The sequence below is a fragment of the Scleropages formosus genome, chromosome 24 (genome assembly GCF_900964775.1).
Source record: "Scleropages formosus chromosome 24, fSclFor1.1, whole genome shotgun sequence".
Lineage (NCBI taxonomy): Eukaryota > Metazoa > Chordata > Actinopteri > Osteoglossiformes > Osteoglossidae > Scleropages > Scleropages formosus.
The window spans coordinates 11,548,784-11,565,298 of NC_041829.1; the positions used below are offsets into that span (position 1 = coordinate 11,548,784).

Genomic DNA, 16,515 nt, shown 5'->3' on the forward strand with positions numbered 1-16,515 from the left:
ATGATACTTTTGCAAGTGAAATAACCGAAACCTGGATTCAAATAAAATGTCATTCTAATCAAAATGTTTGTGCTTTTTCTCCTAAATGAAGAATCTTGGTGCAAATATTACCGAGATAATATTCCACCAAAATATGTCTATAACAAAGTAAAACTGACAATGTTCTCTGTCTACTCTAACTCTCACTGAAAGCGTGATATAATAATGTTTAAATCTGCAGCAAGTGCCGATTCCAAAATCTGAGTCAGATATGGGAGAGGACTGTTTATTAAGTGGCTATTGTTTTTAGTGATTTAAGGTTTTAGGAAAATGGAATTTTCTCATAATTGTTACTAAAACAGAAAATGGAGGTAATGTATGTGATACTGATATTTTATTTCAGGTCTGTTCAATAGATAGACAGATATAATGTTAATTTCAATATTGAAAATGTTTACACAGTGAATTCTATTTATTCACAGGTGAATCCCATAAATAGAATCTTGGCGATGTATACAATCAATAATGTTGCTGCAGACAATTTTATGGAATAACTTTGTTCAAATGGCAGGACAATATTTATCCATAAGTTTACAAGAACCACCGAAAAAATTAAAGAAAAAATAACAGGGTGTCACAAAATTGAAAACATGTATTTAAAGTCTGCAGCAGTCAATTGCTGGCTCAATATCATACGGTGGTTACAGTTCCGTGTAAATATGTTCAACGCTTATTTGAACTACAACACGGCAGAAACAACACAGCACCCAAGACAAACAAGTGCAATATTTCTGTTTCAGGAAAAAATCCTGTATTCCAGCTAATCACTGAGACACACCTTGTTTGAGATGGGAGGATTACAGCCTATGTTTGGTACTAAGAGAGCAATGCGACACATGGCCACAGTCTGTGGATGGTTTAGGCCTCGCAAACACTGCTATGTCAGGCTGACTCAGGAAAGGGGTTTCCCAGGCTCACAGGGCAGGGAGGATGGGTCAGCTGGTTTATCAGTTTTCAAGAAAAGCCACGTAGTCAGTGAGTCTGGCCAGCTGCTGCTCATTGGGAACCAGAGAGACAGGAGGAGGATCTGTAGCACAGAAGGAATTTGGTTATATAGTTATCCATCTTTCACAGGCAATGCTGAACCAAAACACATGGAGAGTATGAGTCACCTACATGCTTCCCTCCCCTCTTTAGGTAATTAACTGAATTCTCATGTAAAAAGGCAAAAGGCTAAAAGCTATTTCTGGATTATTAAAGACATCAGGCAATGAAAAAAAACAAATGTATGAAATGCATATGCAAGCTGTTTTCTAATATTCAGACAGCACACAGTTTATGTCCGTGTGTAGCGCCTAAATTCGTATACATTTCATGTGAGTGCCTTCGGTTGGTCCATGTCCCAGATCATATGAGATGAGCAGCAGTGCGGGACTCTGTGTTCTAACAGCACAGATGTTGTGCAGATGTTACAGCTATAAGATTAGAGACCAACAGGCAGCAGACATCCTGTGAGATTCATGCTTTGAAAAACAGATGACTAAAAACACCAATGAGCCTGAGTCTTGCTTTAGGCAGAGAACTCTTACAAAACAGTGCATTCAACACTGTTACTGGAGGACAAACCAGCACCTCCATTCAAGCCTAACAGTGCTAATAAGAAAGAGCTAAAATATTAACTACATGGACAGCTGAAAAGAAATCAAAGGTGTTACACGGTGCAACAGTGCCCCCTACCAGGCTTCTGTGGCATAACCATACGAGTATTGGGATCCGCCTGCCAGCCCTGAGAGACCACTCCTGCAGGGGTAGAGCAGAAGATGGAAGTCACTGCTCGTCAGTCACAGCGTACCAAGTACAGCTCTTTTACAGTAAATAAAGCTAAAAGATGATGAATGATCAGTGTAACTAACCAATAATAACGGTGTAAAGATACTTTCACAGAGCAATGAACTCACCTCTCACCGCTTCCTCCACAGAGTGTCCCACAAAAGCGGCGAATGCTTCAGCTGTGATGGAGGTGTAGGCCTGTGCCACCAGCCCAAACGCCCTCCTGCGGGTCGACTCTGCAGGCACACAGGGATGTAACACATGTCACTGGGGCAACTGCCTCACACCCACATGCCTCTTTACCAGAGAGATGACCTTTGGTACAGCCACCAGGTGCACTCTACACCAGTCAGGACATGCGGTCTTAACATTACCTCTTTGAGATTTGGCTTTCAGCGTTTTTTTTTTTTTTTTTTTTTAAAAAACTGACATTTGTTTTAAATTAGAGCATTCAAATTGTTATGAGTCCCTCTAATGAAATGATCTCATTAAGGTCGGAAACGCTTTGAAACGTTTAGAAAGGTTTACTATTAGAGCAGCAAAACCGACAATACATCATCATCCTCAGCATGTGCTAAACACAGCAACTCGGTGTTTTGTCTCTGCAATTTGGTGTAATGCCTGCGACTGACACCACTGATCCCAGCACACACCATGTCGACAATCTTCAACAGAAAGCAGTCTGCCCCTCGCATCTTGTGCAATAAATCAGCTGCCATATTTCAGTCCAGACAAAAAGTGTGCGTGGCAGGTTGAGGGATGAATCTGTGGCAACGCGAGACAGCGAGGCCTCAGGGCAGTGTCCCAGAAGAACCACTAAACTGCTCTCAAATGGTGACCAGAACCTAAACACAAGGCATCCATACCCATTGTGAGGTCACCACTGACAGCAAAGATATTTTTGGACCTAAGGTACCTTTAAAACATTTTATACCTGGGATAAGTAGAGGAAGAGAGGTCAAGACCTTCTCCAGACATTTGTTTCCATGCTGCATATACAATTTTCTCACATTTGATAAGCATGTTTTTAGCAATAGCTGAATATAAAGACAATTATTTAACAGGGTTGCCAAGAGACCATAAGTCCCACTTGTAGGGTGTCTATTTTTTACCAGCCCTTCCCCTTGACAGGGGGCACACAAACCCTGCTTTGCAGCTCTAACCCCCTTCTTCCCAGGAATGGCCACCAGCTGCTGGTTCAGGGATGGAAACATGACTCCACCTTCACTGGATCCATCAACTATTTCCAGACATCTATCAGTTCCCTCCATGTTTTTAAAAATAGATAATCTCCTCACCAACAGAGGAATACTGTGGCACATGAAGCTGAGGGCTATTCCTGATGTAATGTATCCTTTACAACAGAAGTTATTGCTCTGAGGGCTACTGTAAGTAAAAGGGAGAGAACATATAGTTTAAGCCAGTTTATTTCTGCAATCAGTTACAGCAACATTCGACTGAACAGTCAGATTCGGGAGTGTCCATTCTTATATCAAATAAAGTGCATTCCATACATTAAAATATCTAAATTAGACATAATACAATATTCTAAATGAATACTAAAATCATTTTCTGCTGAAAAAAATTGACATCAACTACACATATGCAAAATAAACATGTAAACATTCACACTAAGATTATCTAACTTCAGAGGTATTCATAAATCCAGTATAAAACTGACTTGCATTATAAAAGTTAAAAAAAAAAAAATATTATATACAAAATGGTTCACCTTGTATGTGAAACAAACATTCTGACACTCCAAAAAGCTTGTAGTGGAAAAGTAATAAAAGTAACAGTAAGTTTTCACAGCTATCTTGAGGTTTTGCTCCACATGTTGGTGAAGTGTTTTTGTAAACAACCACTGCTCACCCTTAGAAACACTCCACCTTCATCCTGTGGAACACAGACTTATTCTCTGACCTGTTACTGTGTTTCCAATGGTTTCTCTCTATCTAAATGTAATCCCTCAGTTAAACACTCAATTTCAAGTAAAACAAAATCAAAATTTCAAGAAAGGTTTTGTTCATTCCTCCTCTTCTACCTCTTGATATTCTTCTTCATCCTCACTCTCCATTCCAAAATCCATCTTAGCTAGAATGGCCTCAACATGATCTGTGACCAGAGTGAAGTGGTCCATCTTCTCAAAACCTTGTTCTGGCCTTTTGATCTGGGAGCCTTTGGCTGCATCCCTGGTCTGGGCAATGAGCTGCTTGGCAGAAAACAGGAAATCGGCCACACTACTGTTATCTATGGCCTGGACCGCTGAATCCATAAGCCTGATGCTGACCTGTAGCTGCTCAGTGTATTGCTGAACCAGGGAGCGCAAGGTACGGACCTTTTCCTCCTCTTCCTGGGTAATCTTCTCCAATAGCTGACCTTTTCTCTCCTCCAAAATTGCATACAGGAGGTCAAACTTCTCTGTCAGGTTTTGCTTCTGCTGATGGCTGTTCTCTTGGATGGTTTTGGAAGTGTCCTCCATCTGGTTAAGTAGAGCCTGCAGACAGCCGTTTCCTGCCACCAGCATGTCAATGGCGTTGCTCAGTTCAGCCTTCTGGGTCTGGTAAATGTTCAGCAAGGGGGAAACCTCACAGTCCTTGTGCATCCCAAAAACCTTGCACATGGAACAGGTGGGCACCTGACAGGTGATGCAATAAATGTTGATCCTCTCATCATCGTGCTCAGGGCACATGGGCTCCTTGCTTTCTTTGCTTTTCTTCAAGGGCTCTAGGTCCTTGTCCCCCTCCTGCTGCTGCTGCTGCTGCTTGTAGATGTCAATGATGTTCTCCACTAATAGGTTTCTCTGGAGCCCAAAAACACCATGGCGGTCCAGGACCACCTCGAAGCGGCAGGTGGGGCAGCGGAAGATGCCACCAGAGAAGTGGTATGGGTTACGGGAATCATACAGATCATTAGCGCAGCTCCTGCAGAGGTTGTGCTGGCAGGGTAGGATGACCACAGGCTTTGTGAACATTTCCAGGCAGATGGGGCAGCTGAGTTGTTTCTCCAAGCTCTCCATGGGGCTGAGAGACCTTACCACATGGCCTGTCTGAATATCCATTCCACTGTCCAAAAGTTAGTCTGTGTCACAAGTCCAATTATGGCCGTCTCGTTCTTTGTGGCGTGCTATCCAAAGCCACTGTCACAGTTGCTGTCTCCAGTCGGTGTGTGATCTGCCAAAGCACAGTCACAGACCCTCATTTATACTGTCCGCCGACTGCAGAGCATCATCAGCTGCCGGTGACATATGATCCAGGCCACCCGATGCAAGATTCTTCTCGTCTTGTTTGGTAGTCTCATTTCGGAGAAAACACCACCCCCGTCCAAATCTGTTGGTCACATGCCACATTTCTTCGGGACAGACACTAAGGTCAAATGCACTGAAGGAGATAAACAGGCCCCATGTGACAGACTAGGCAGTCACACTGCCAGACCATTCTGCCCAAAAAACATGTTACCTCAGTACCACATTTCACAGTCCTGTTTACCCACTTCACTTTTCCTACTTTCCCCTTTTATACCCTACAATTAACATACATGCCTGAGTAAATGCATTTTGTTTTCTTCTGAAGACAAAAAAAGGATTCTGGGACTTTCAGGGTAGTTTATTCAAAAATAGATGTGCACCTCTGGATGAGCTTACAAATGTTATACAACTCAATAATAACCAGTCACATGGCAGAGAGAACATCAGTGCACACTACTAGTGATGTTGTGCAACATCAACAGTGCCGTACATACTGTATGCTTGGAGAAAGCTAACAAACAACAGGTGGAAAGTTCAAGTCAAACGTACACAAGATGCAGACAGAAGTGTAGAAATCTGAGTTGGAAGGACCTTGGGGTAGATGGGTAGTGCCCTGACCCTAAAAGTGAGATAACCCACAAGCACCAATTAAAACAAAATGTGGTTTTTCTTAATATGAACATAAATTAATATAATCAGACCCTAAGAATTGCCAACTGGGTGATTTTGACTTTATGAGGAGTTTCACTTAATAACCCTACTTGTCCTTAAAAATACCTTACAAGTTCAAAACTTGGATTTCGCAAACAGTCGTGCAGCAAGAGACTAGAGCCATCATGTGGTATTCTTCTCAGTTATAGCTTGGCTATGCTCTGTTAAGTTCTCTCCTTCCATTAGCCTTTGCTTGTTTCAGCTGTTATCTTTGTAAACACATTCCATGTTTGGACTGTCCAAAAAAATGGTAGCTTGGTCAGCGAGAGTGAATTCATTTTCATTATTTCCTCCGTATTTACAGTCCTGTTTTCTTTGTGCATTAAAGCTTGAATTGCATACATAGAGTATATGTGTTTTTGTTCACAAACATTTAACTGTACAGTATGTAATAGCTAGAAAAGAACTGAACAAAACTGAATTAGTTGTGTTCATTTTAAAGGGACTGGGTAACATTTAAGCTTAAAAATAGTCGATTTTGATGTTCACCAGCCAAATATGGTATACTGCTTTTACCAGTGGCTGATTTCATAGAAATTCTTGTATCACTGATGAAAATGAATCATAAAAAAGGCACCTCAAAACATCTGACAAAACAAATGCCTTAAGGTTTCAACTATTTATAAAATTTAATATTGTAATGAACTGCAACTGAAAGTTCTGAAATGCAACTTTCATCACTATTTTTAGTTCTGACCTGTATTTGGATGTGAACTATATGTTTATTAGTGGTCCACGTGTATCAGGGACAGAGGAAAAAAAAAAAAAAAAGTCAACAGAAGGGTATTATATTTTGTATTTTAAAAAGTAAAACAGCAAAATAAATAAATGGAAATTGGAAAGAAGTGTCTGGGCTGAATGTCTCAGGGTCCTGAATTATGTAAAGGACATTTGTTTACTTATTTTTCATTTAAACAAACACAGTTAAGTAAAAGCTGTAAGTCATTTTACTTACTGAAACTGGACATTTTTCAGCAAATAATTTTGCCTGTGTAACCACTTTTCCAATAAAGTGTTACAACTTTTTGAATGCTTCTAAGAGGAGGATCTGCGTTCCTACACTGGAGATCAGCATCTAACATTACTTACCGCAATAAATCTGTTTACCAACACATTAAGACTTAAACTCAAGAAAGTGCTTAACAATGGATACAGTGGGGGGGAATACTGTAGATGTTGGATTAAATTCAATCTAATGTCAAAGCAAAAAATAAACTAAATATACTACTTTGGCCATGTTAATCATGCACCATAAAATTTCTTGTATGAGTTCCCTTAAAATACGTTATACCAAAAGATTCCCAGTTGAAGAAATGTGATCAACCATTTTGTTTAATTTTTGAGAAACAATGAATCTCCTATATAATTTTAGAGAAACACTTGAATGCAGAGTAAAGAAAAAGGATATATCCTATAACAAATAAGAATGCAAATGTTGGACTTACATGTTGGGCTAAACATGCAAAACAACTTTCATATCAACTCTGCTCCCTAAACAGAAGTTTTTCTAATATTCAAGGATGATTGGGGAAAACTATGGAGGGCACATAATTGATGCTGTTGTGATATTTTACAGAGGAAAATTTTGCAATGTATGTAACTAGAGAAAACCACAGAAAATGTAGAAAACTCCTAAAGCTTCCTGCAGAAAAGAGATTTGACAAATTAAATTTAAAAAAAGCAGGACAAGTAATTTAAGGCTTTAATTGAAACATGCTGATGACCTTTAGGGGAAGAGCTCAGAGGAAACATAATCAGATCCTCTGGTCAGCGGTCACTAACAGGATGGTCAACCATACTATGTGCTTCAGCAAGGACTATTCTTGGTCAACTCAACTCAACGGCATTAGAAGCTGGACAGAAGCAGTAGCCCTGCCTGTAAGGAGCTCTACTGTGCAGGCAGCTTGGATCCAGCTGAAAGCCGTTCTGGCTCTTTCATTCTTGCAGGGAACATTTTCCTGGCACAGTAAGGCACCCACACTTCAGCTATGGCAAGCTTGCAAGGGGGCTGGATGTTGCTACAGCTCTGACTGATCATCTGCTTCCTATTATGCAACCTTCATTCCCCGAAGGGAGCGCCATCTCCCAGGTAATTCAGCCTAGAGGGCACAGACTATCACCACAGGAAAAACGCAATGACGCTGATGTTCCACGGTTTGGTCTGCAGCCTCAAACACACCACAGGGCATTATGGTACCAGGTGGATGTGTGCCAACATGTTTTTACAGCCACAAGGCCAACTAAGTGTGAGGCCATTTTAAGGCCAGTTTTCCTTTGGAAAAAATATTGCACCATCATTACAACCACCCTAAATGTCACTCTGGATCCATAACTGATGTCTTGGCCATATACTAAGATTCATTATGCCACTCATTGTTAAGTAACTGTCTACTAAGCATCTCAATTCCACTTCAAGGAACAGAAAACCATCAGTCATTTTCATGCATGTATTTCAACATGTAAGAGGCTTTAACAAGAGTCTCCTTCTAGTGATACTGTGCATTTCATACCAGTGGCATATAAAACAAAATGGTAATAGTGAAAGTGAAGTTCATTGGATAGGATTTTATGGCCACAGCAGTTTTTAGGACCACCTGAGCTAATGGCTATAAAGGGCTACTTGAAGGCCCTATACTATAATACTGTTAAGCTTTCTTACACACATTCACTCACCAACAGGTATCAAACACCACTTCAATGACACTAAGGACACCTTGTGGCCACTCAGTGTTACCACAGTATTCTAGTCTCCATCCGTTATTCCTCCATTGGAAGCAAGGTATTACCATAAATGGGAGGAAAATTAGTTTTTTCTGCCTGGCACAGATTGGAAGGCAGTAAGTACCCTTTAAACAATGGTGCACTGTATGGCAGGTACCTACACTGGGTGTTTTTCTTCTCTCGAGGTCCAATTTCACACTTTTTTCCAGGCTGCTTTCCAAAGTGGTTATTAGAACAACATTGCCAACATTTTTCCTGTTTCTATAAAACAAATATATAAACCTGACTTTTAATAAACATTGTTTTCTTCAGCTAAACCATAAAAACATATCAATGAGGTTAAGCATTATTTTTGTCCTTTTGTAAAACAAAAATACTGAACCTTAAAGCTGATTTAAGCACCATTTTTAGAAAATCTTGCAAGAGTATTATATTCTCAATATAAGAGGTTAGAGGTTGCTTTTACTGTATAGCATGGCATTTTAGTGCTTTACTGCTTAATGATCAACCCATGAACTGTTAAGGATTGCAATGAAAATACAGATCGACAAACCAATTAAATTTTAGGGGATTTTGTAAACAAAAGTACCTAATGGGCTTGCCTGATTATTTAAAAAAAAAAAATTCCAGAAATTCAATAAAATGTCAAAACCAGAGTAATCTAGACATGTTTCAGGAAGGTATGTACTGTAATAAACATCTGTCCACACAACACCATCAAGCTTTCAACTTACAGACTTTCAGAGACGCAAGCAGACCTGGTCACACGTTCAGTATCCTGAGCGACATTATATGTTCAAGTTGGCTTTGGCCTATTCTTCCAGTTCAAGCTGCAGCCACTGCTGCTGTTGCAATATGGTTGTATTACTGCCATCATTTTAAAGATTTTATTTTTAATAAATAACCCTCTGTCTTAAAAGTGCTTATAGTGCTAGTATGAAACAACCCACAATCACAACGTAAAGCACAAAAAAGGTGTGGTGAAAAAATGCAAACCTCACTTGTGTTTTTCAACAGTTTCACTTCATTATTTACCACCACACTGCCCTAGTATACACAATGCTTCCAAATGTCAGCTTAAAAACAGTTCCATTAGATCTATGCGTATCACATTCCTAAGTACCAGAACCGCCTTTTGCACAAACAGATGTATATGATTGTCAAAATTCTTCAGAAAGTGAAAAAAATTACATCTGTATTTCATGTACTCTATGCCCTCAAGTGGGATTCTGAGCATAAAAAAAAAAGATTCTGTAAAGTCTGCCATTACCATACTCTCAGGACACCTTTAAACAACTATAAAATAAGCAATCTTTAATTTGTTCATTAATAATTTTAAGCAGAAGGAAAACAATACAATGTAGAAAGAAAGAAAACGTATGGTTACCTCTATTACTTCTGTTCCAAATGCAAACCTTAAGTCACAGACAGAAAACTACCATGGACAATTAAAAAATAAATACATATATACATACATAATACTTCTGCAAAGGTACACTGTGTAATGCACATACATTTTATACATACTGTGTATATATACTGTATATACAATGACTGTACCTCGTAAGGCCTCCATGATAGGTAGGATGCTCTCTGACCATTGGTAGGCAGCAATGCTGCTGTAGATTCCTGGGAAATCTCGCTGCCATATGCGCTGGCCAACAGCCCAGATAGCCGTCAGCTCTGGGTTGGCCTGCAGGGTGCAGAGCAGAATGTTACCATAAACACAGCCATATAATTCAGACCAAAAAACTGATGAAACACCTTCCATTTGTATGAAACTGCCTGAACAGACACCACTTGTGGGTCTAGTCTGACTGCTGCATTTGCATACCAATAACAACCGCTTGGCTTTTTTTGGCTCATTAGAAGATATATACCCACATTACATTATAAATATTTATATTAAGTTTAACTGCTTTTAAGTTGGCAGCATGGACTTTTTCCCTCACCTGTAAAGAATCATAAATTAGTAAAAAGTTATGTCTAACTAGTAATTTCAAGTTAAAATTTATGATAAACCATTTACATTACACAAAGAAAATGTTTGCAGAGCATGTGACTTGAACAGTTTTACTGAAAAAATACATAAAAGCCTGAAATTGTATGACAGGCAGGGGAAACAAAGAGAATGCCTTTAACAGTGTAAGAGGAATGCAAGCGCCCAAGCATGGTGAAAGCACACAGCAGCCACTGATTCACCTAAGGGAGGAACCCTAAAAATAACACATTAAGGAGTACCTGCAGACTCAGAAGATGCTACAAATGTATGTACGGGACAGATACAGTCCTACATAAAACAATCTTCAACCTCTGTTACAGAAATAGTGCTGTTTTTTCCTGCTTTTTACAACATCAGATTTGTTTAATAATAATCAATACTAGACTTCTCCCAAAAAAAGGAGATTCTTCTTGAACTTCTCGCTGACCCTGCTTTATTAATGATGTTTAACAATCCAGGGTGACAGCAAAATGACAAATTCCAAAAGACTGTTTATAAAAAAACGAGTCAAAATCCAGAAAGCCTGCAATCTGCTACAAAGTAATTTGTCTTTTGACATTTTAATCCGTATTTTTCTAATGGAAAAAGCCAGTTGACTCAAAAGCATGCGAACAGGCAATGTTTTTGGCTATTCAAAGAAAAAATGTCCAATAAATATAAAGGTATGATAAAGAACAGCTACTCTGGAGAGGAAAAGAGCAAGTCTGAAGTAAGAAGTAAAATTTCCATTTCCAATTTAAAAAAAATGCCAACATTGGTCACAAAAATAAAGTATACTGATTAAAGTTGGCAGAGAGTGAATTCACCAAATGAAACAATTTAAACTTTGACTGTAGTGTACTTTTAATGATGACCATGCATCACGTAAAGCCAGAACGAGGCTTAAGACTTAAAAAAAGGGATGAACGGGAAACACTGGTACACTGCAAGATTATATAGCATAACAAACTCCAACTTATTGACTTTTCATTTAATGTTACAGAAATCTTATTTTAAACAATGCAACACAATCTTCAAAGAGTATGTATTTGTATGTTCCTCTAACAAAATATTTACATAAAACAAGGGGTACTGGATGACTAACCATTTGAGACTTAAAAAAGCAAAATTAAAATATTCTATTAGATTTTACAGTTCTGAATGAAATTGTTCTTGTGTGATGGTATGATATGGTACACTTCCTTCTAAGCCAATGAATATTTTTAATTGTATATTTCTTCATCCATATTGTAATTATTTATAGGGCTGGCAACAAGATCTGTAGTTACAAGCTGACAGATGAAAATAATTCATGCAAAACAACTGAGGCCACTTGAACTCCTTTCCAGGACAGCCTGTGTCTGGTGTTTTCACAAATGCTGGCAATTGTTATAATAGTAAAAGATGCACTCTTAAAGTTTGACGGAAGTGGAGATTTAATGTATAAAAAAGTTAAATTGTCACAAACCTTGCAAAGGTTTTGGGATGGACTGATCAAGAATTAAAATTGTAGTTTGTGGAGACAATATTTCAAAGTAATTTTAAATTAGTTTTAATTTTAATGTAACAAAAAAATACATCAAGAAAATGTATAAGAAAGTGCTCTGGCCCTAGTGCTTTTAAACTGACGAGTCAGTATACTTACACTCTTTATTGCCTGTGGAATCCTTTTCCATAAGTATCGGGCATTATTCCTGTAAAGAATAAGACCAGTTTTTTTATATTTTTAAAAAAAAAAAAAAAAAAAAAAAACTGAACATCCCCAACAACACCCTTAGTATACAATATTAAATTTAAATAAGGATCCTGGTCAAAAATTTGAATACAGCTTTTATAGGATGAACTACTCAGAAAAGTTTACTCAAGGCAACCAATCAGTGCCCTAAATTTGAGGAAATAGCTGCAGAAGATCTGGGAATACCTCAGCCAAATTCCTCCTCAAAATAAAAGACTACCTAGCAGTAAAAGCTAGTTCCTGAAAAGTATACTCAAGACTTCTGACAAGTACCATATATTACAGATAAATTTTCTGAACCCTCCAGGAAGTAAGCTTCTATTTAAAATAAAGTTTAAAAACTTGTATTACGTTTTGGCTGGAGTTTACCCAAAGGAATGTGAGAGACTTGTGGCTGGGAGAGAAAACTATTTTCGGGCCTAGAGCTATGTCTGGTGCAAACCTAACACAACACATCAAACTGAAAGCACCATTCCCACAGCGAAGCATAGTGGTGGTAGCATCGTGCTGTGGGGATACTTCTCTGTGGCAGGGACTAAAAAAAAAAAAAAGTCAAAAGATAGCAGGAAAAACTGATGGAGCTAAGTACAGAAAAATACCGGAGGGAAACATGCTGCAATCCACAAGAGCACTGGTATTTGTGACATGAGTTGTCTTTCTATAGGATGATGATCCAAAACATGCAGCAAAAGCCACACTGGAATAGCAAAAAAAAAAACAAAATAATGGTCCAATCCTGAACTGGTCCACTGATCCAGTCAAAGTCCAGACCTCAATCCAACTGAACATCAGTGGAACAAATTAAAAATAGTTGTTCACAGATGTCCCCATAGAACTTGATGGAACTGAAACAATGTTGCCAATAAGATTAGGCAAAAATTCCAGTGTCAAGACATGCAACGCTGATAAAACTTACTCAGAGAGACTCTCAGCTGTAACTGCTGTCAAAGGCAGTCCTATCGAGTATGAGGGGGACTAGCTATGAACACAGAATTTACTATACCTAGATTCTTGTTGAATATTTTGCCTCCTTGTGTTACAACCATTTGAGTCATGCATTTTTTAATACAAATATTCTGGAAAAATTGTTCCAGTTGCATTGTCTTCACTGATCTATTCTCTGAAATTGTCTATTACTCAGCAAAGTCTACATTTCCTCCTCCAGCCATTAGCTGGCACTAAAAAAAAAAAGCATTGAACAGGAGTATGGGAGTGCCTTAGTTCAAGTCGCTTTCTCAGTTATCATCTGTATCTGATGCTTGCGAGGGTTCCAGAGCCAATCCTGAAAGCACTGGGTGCAAGTCTGAAGGGGAGATACACCCTGCAGTCCATTGCAGAATAGCCACACACACAATTACTCACCCACTCACAGATTTGGGGGAATTTAGAGACACCAGTTCACCTTAACTGCATGGCTTTGCACTGTGGGAGGAAACCAGAGCACCCAGAGAAAACCCACACATTGCTTTTCTATGAGATGTGCGTCGCTTTGGAGAAAAGTGTTTGATAAATGAGTAAATGGAGAAAAAGGCCGCACATTCAACTTTTGGGATTCTGATCTTTCTGATTTAGCTGTAAAAGGGACTTTACATTTATGAAAAAGTTGTGTTACAAACACCAGTCCTAATCGTGAATTGAAGAGCAACTTTATTCTTTTCAGTTTTCTCTTAGTTTCACACATTCCTGTTCATGAAGTGGAGAAACAAAACCAAGTGTCCAACATTTTAATGTGCCAACAGCTTTCATGGTACATACAAGGACAATAGCACAACAAGGACACAGCAGACAGCATTGTGCTTAGTGTCACGTTGCGTGCTGAATTTCTTGGGTTCGAACTCCCGCTTCTACTGCTGTACCCTTTATCAAGGTACTTAGCCTGAACTGTTCCAGTAAAAGCACTCTTGGTACATAAGTGAGTAGCTTCATTTTTTCCCCTTGGCAATGACTTCGTACATTTAGATTATTATTACCACCACCATTCATTAACCTCTACTTAACTGATACATTAGTCCAAGGTGACATAGTACCATACTGAAGAAATTCACACTGATGCATCCATTTTTCAGCTAAACACTACACCAACAACTGCTGGACCAATCAAGTGTGACACACAGAAAGGGGATGTGGGAACTTACATGTCATTGTGCAGGAGGTAGAGGGCCAACAACTGGCCATAAACCTGGGGGGTTGCAACTCCTCCTGGAGCCTGGTGGTGCAGAGGAAACCACATCAGACTGTGCATGCTCCCTAGCTAAAGCCTTACTAAACTAGGCACCACTCTGCATTTCTTTGCACTAAAAATTAGCCATTTGGAGCTCATTTATTTACATTTATTCATTTAGCTGACACTTTTATCCAAGCAAAGCCAAAGCAAAGTTACAATTATTTATCCATTTTATATACAGCTGCAGGGTAATTTCTACTGGAGCAATTCTGAATTCAGGGTAAGTACCTTGCTCAAGGGTACTACAGCTGGAGGTGAAGCTCGAACCTGTGCGGGGGTCAAACTAGGCAGTCGGTCTAACTACCAGCTGCTCAATATGAAAAACACAATGATCATAATATGTCACCGAGCTGAGGAGCTTAGCAGTCAGGTTACGACTTCAGACTGAGAGTGACAGACCAACTAACTTAGGACATGTGTGAGAAAATGAATCTAGAAGAATGTTCGCGATCATGTTGTTTGCACACAGTGACTGACTCGTGAGTGCGAGCTGGAAGCCTGTCACCGGCTCACATGCAACTCGACTGAGCTGTAACTCTCGACGAAGACGTGCGACATGGAAAGTCCTGTTTCTCAGCTGAAAGCATTAAACTCATGATAATAATGACTAGCTAATACACGCGCGAACAGCGAGTCATGCTCCTCATGACATGATGATCACGGAGCCGACGGAACTTGCGGGCTCCGACGGACCGGTCCCTGCGGCCACTAAAATATATGCTGGTCCACGGAACCCAGAAGCCTCCAGCCGGTTTACCTCCAGCTCCTGTGTCTCGCACTGTTCCAGCAGTTTGTTGTAGTTTTCACTCGTCATCACTGCCGCTGGCATCTTGAGTAGCTCATTCGAAAAAAGAACGTCATCAGACGACGCAACTTCCTCTTCCGGAACTGACCAGACAGGTTCCGGCCAATAGGTGGTAATTAATGCAGTTTAGAAGCGGAGAGCGAGGCGCCTAGCAGGGGGCGCTGTGCGATGAGCTCAGGCGGAAAATACCGCAGAAGGTGACGCATGCGCACTGGGAGAGTTGCGCACAGAGCCGTATCGTTCCGATGGAACTAGTTTGCGGTCTTTAAAACCACACATCTTCAGCACGGAACGACTTTGTTCTTCCTGTATTAATGTTATTCTACATGCCTTCAGGAGAGCCTTTATAAGTGAAATTAAAAATACAAAAGAAATAAATACAGATTTTTCTTTTCAGACAAAGCACGCGAATTCGGCTTGATGTGTACAAAACCGACCATTACTAATTAATTCAGGAAATTAATTACACATTTTACCAAAATGATAGGTGTGTCCCTTTCCTTTCGGCCTTGCACCTGTGTTGCCGGTCGGCTCCTGCTCGCCGCGACCCGCCTCGGGATAAACGGTTATTACTGACAATGCCAACGGTCCGGATATGTTAAAATTCTTGTCAGGTACATATTACGTGCTGTATTAATCATTCAAAATAAAGAATGACAATGACATGCCTCTGTGACAGAGTCTGTCAATAGCTGACACACTGGGCTATTTTAGGCTGTGTAGGTCAATTAAACCTACGTTCCGAGCAGAAATTTCTAAGAATTTACTACGCATTGGCGAATACTGTAGAAAATAATTCTGTTTTAGAATCTTAACATAGAAATCTAAACGCAATTATTACCAACATAATACATGTATAAGAGACACTTGAAGGGATGTTTTTAACCGGATGTTTACTACGGTCTCGCGCTTTCCGACGTCGTGGAAAAGTCACTTCATCGTGCTCTCCAGTAGAGGGCGCATGGTACTTGTGTAATATTTTTAAACCAACATGAAAGTCACCTTTTGTAGTTCCATCAATTTGTGTCCTTCTATGTGTCATTAATAATGCCACAATTCAGAAGTCATCCTCGTATGATATGATGCAACAGAGGTGTTGTAGTAGTTAGAGCTGATTTGCATTTTAAAGGTTCCTGAATCCTGGTCCTGTTGTACTGCCCCTGAGTAACATACATACAAAGATAAATTATGAGAATGCCCTGCCGGATAAATACGTAAATCATTTAAATCCCATTTGCTATGGTTGTAAGTCAGATTGCATGAACGCATTGGGTAACGTTAC

The 16,515-nt window shown here is 39.5% G+C and overlaps 1 protein-coding gene across 3 annotated transcripts; it reads right to left on the bottom strand.

The window, feature by feature from the left end:
* Positions 1 to 370: 370 nt before the first annotated feature.
* On the bottom strand, positions 371 to 15,599 carry LOC108918920 (COP9 signalosome complex subunit 8). Of its 3 annotated transcripts, XM_018726558.2 has the most exons (7): positions 15,186 to 15,580; positions 14,340 to 14,410; positions 12,115 to 12,163; positions 10,049 to 10,181; positions 1,938 to 2,045; positions 1,717 to 1,779; positions 371 to 1,066 (listed from the first exon to the last, which is right to left on the bottom strand). In XM_018726558.2, the coding sequence occupies exons 1-7, from the start codon at positions 15,255 to 15,257 to the stop codon at positions 987 to 989; spliced, it is 576 nt and encodes a 191-aa protein (XP_018582074.1). In that variant the 5' UTR covers positions 15,258 to 15,580; the 3' UTR covers positions 371 to 986. The 3 variants fall into 3 exon arrangements, 2 of the variants coding, with proteins under 2 accessions (XP_018582074.1, XP_018582075.1); XM_018726559.2 differs by lacking the exons at positions 371 to 1,066; positions 1,717 to 1,779; positions 1,938 to 2,045 and adding exons at positions 3,219 to 4,858; positions 9,255 to 9,266 and having other exon boundaries at positions 10,044 to 10,181; positions 15,186 to 15,599; XR_003797312.1 differs by lacking the exons at positions 10,049 to 10,181; positions 12,115 to 12,163; positions 14,340 to 14,410; positions 15,186 to 15,580 and adding an exon at positions 3,854 to 6,008 and having other exon boundaries at positions 1,048 to 1,066.
* Positions 15,600 to 16,515: the final 916 nt, after the last annotated feature.